Genomic DNA, 1,494 nt, shown 5'->3' on the forward strand with positions numbered 1-1,494 from the left:
GTGTGTGTGTGTGTGTGTGTGTGTCTAGGGGGATCCTCTGTGGAGTGCCAGGCTCTTGCACACAGATCCTCAGGCTATAAAAAACGCTCATTACAGGTGAGTTCATGTGAAACCTGGAGGTGAGTCAGCAGCTGACTAGTTTATTATAATGCTAGTTTCTGAGCTCACATTTTCAAATACAAGTTTGAATTGTTTGGATCGATGTTAAATCACAGTAATGTGAATGTTTGGATTGTTGCTCAGAGGAAACACAACATCCAAGGATTTTTTTGTTGTTAACTGTTACGTTTCACTGCCCAGAAAAGCTCAACAGCAGTTTTATCTTCACGTATCGTTGCCCATGAGCAGGTTTCTCCTCAGTGGCGCTGATGTCATCACGACAGCGACGTACCAGGCGAGCATCCAGGGCTTCATGGACCACCTGAACCTGAGCCCTGATGGTGCCAGAGAGCTGCTGATGTCCGGGGTTCATCTGGCCAAAGAGACGGCTGACAGCTTTCAGTCCGGTAACAAACTCAGAGCAGGTTTTAAAGTCTGAGCCGAGCTGCTGACTCGCTGCCATCTTTGTTTCTTAAAGGGGAGAGAAGTCCTGTTGTGGCGGGCTCAGTCGGACCATACGGGGTCTTTCTTCACGACTGCTCAGAGTACACTGGAGCTTACGCAGAGGAGATGAGTGTCGAAGTGAGCTGCTCTAATCTCTACTGATTTAGTAAAACTGTAAAAACTTTACTCCACAGACYGACTGCAAACCTTTACTGTCCTTCTGTTTTTGTGGCAAGTTTTAATTTGACCTCTCACAGCTTTGTCTATGCAAAACATCATCAAAATATGCAGCTCAGTCCATTATAGTTGTGGATTTTAGTGTTTTGTACAATACTGACAAAAAAATCAATCAAGTTACACAACAAGTGATGAAATGCAGTCTCTAGAAGAGTACAGCTGCACAGGACAAACATCACAATTTTAACGGGTCGTAGRAAACTGGGGCCTCATGYATAAACGGTGCGTACACATAAAAAAGTTACGTGCGCCAGGTTCTACGCCCACGTTGTGATGTATAAAAACCAACGTTGYGTGAAAGTGTGCGTATATTTACACACACTTTTCACCTGCTGTGAGAATGTGCGGCAGCCACRCAAAGTTTTTYMRSCSRMMRKTTTTAACTCACAAAGTCACGAATCTGACCTGACGCCACAGAAATATGACTTTGTTGTGTTTTCTGGATGTAAGGAGCGTCTGAACACGGTGTCAGATTTTTATTTAGTTTGAGTTTTAATGTTTAAATTGAACGATGATGAAACTGAACCCTGAGACTGAAAATCATTTAACCTCAGACAAGAAAATAAATCAAAAGAACCTCAGTCCAGTCTGCAAACTGGTTTTATATTTTTGTCACATAGTTGAAAACCTTTTGGGTCTCGGGCCGGAAAAACCCGACAAATTACATGCGACATAAAAAATAAAATAAAATAAAAAAAGGCTGAAGAGAGGGAG

General features: G+C 42.7%; 1 protein-coding gene across 1 annotated transcript in view; it reads left to right on the forward strand.

The window, feature by feature from the left end:
* Nucleotides 1-1,494, forward strand: part of zgc:172121 (homocysteine S-methyltransferase YbgG) — a 12,327-nt gene that overhangs the window by 4,352 nt on the left and 6,481 nt on the right. The window contains exons 2-4 of the mRNA XM_014023041.1: nt 29-96; nt 349-506; nt 578-681. Coding sequence (XP_013878495.1) covers nt 29-96; nt 349-506; nt 578-681 — 330 coding nt within the window. The remainder of the gene's footprint in view (nt 1-28; nt 97-348; nt 507-577; nt 682-1,494) is intronic.

This window comes from Austrofundulus limnaeus, unplaced genomic scaffold, assembly GCF_001266775.1.
Source record: "Austrofundulus limnaeus strain Quisiro unplaced genomic scaffold, Austrofundulus_limnaeus-1.0 Scaffold355, whole genome shotgun sequence".
Classification (NCBI taxonomy): domain Eukaryota; kingdom Metazoa; phylum Chordata; class Actinopteri; order Cyprinodontiformes; family Rivulidae; genus Austrofundulus; species Austrofundulus limnaeus.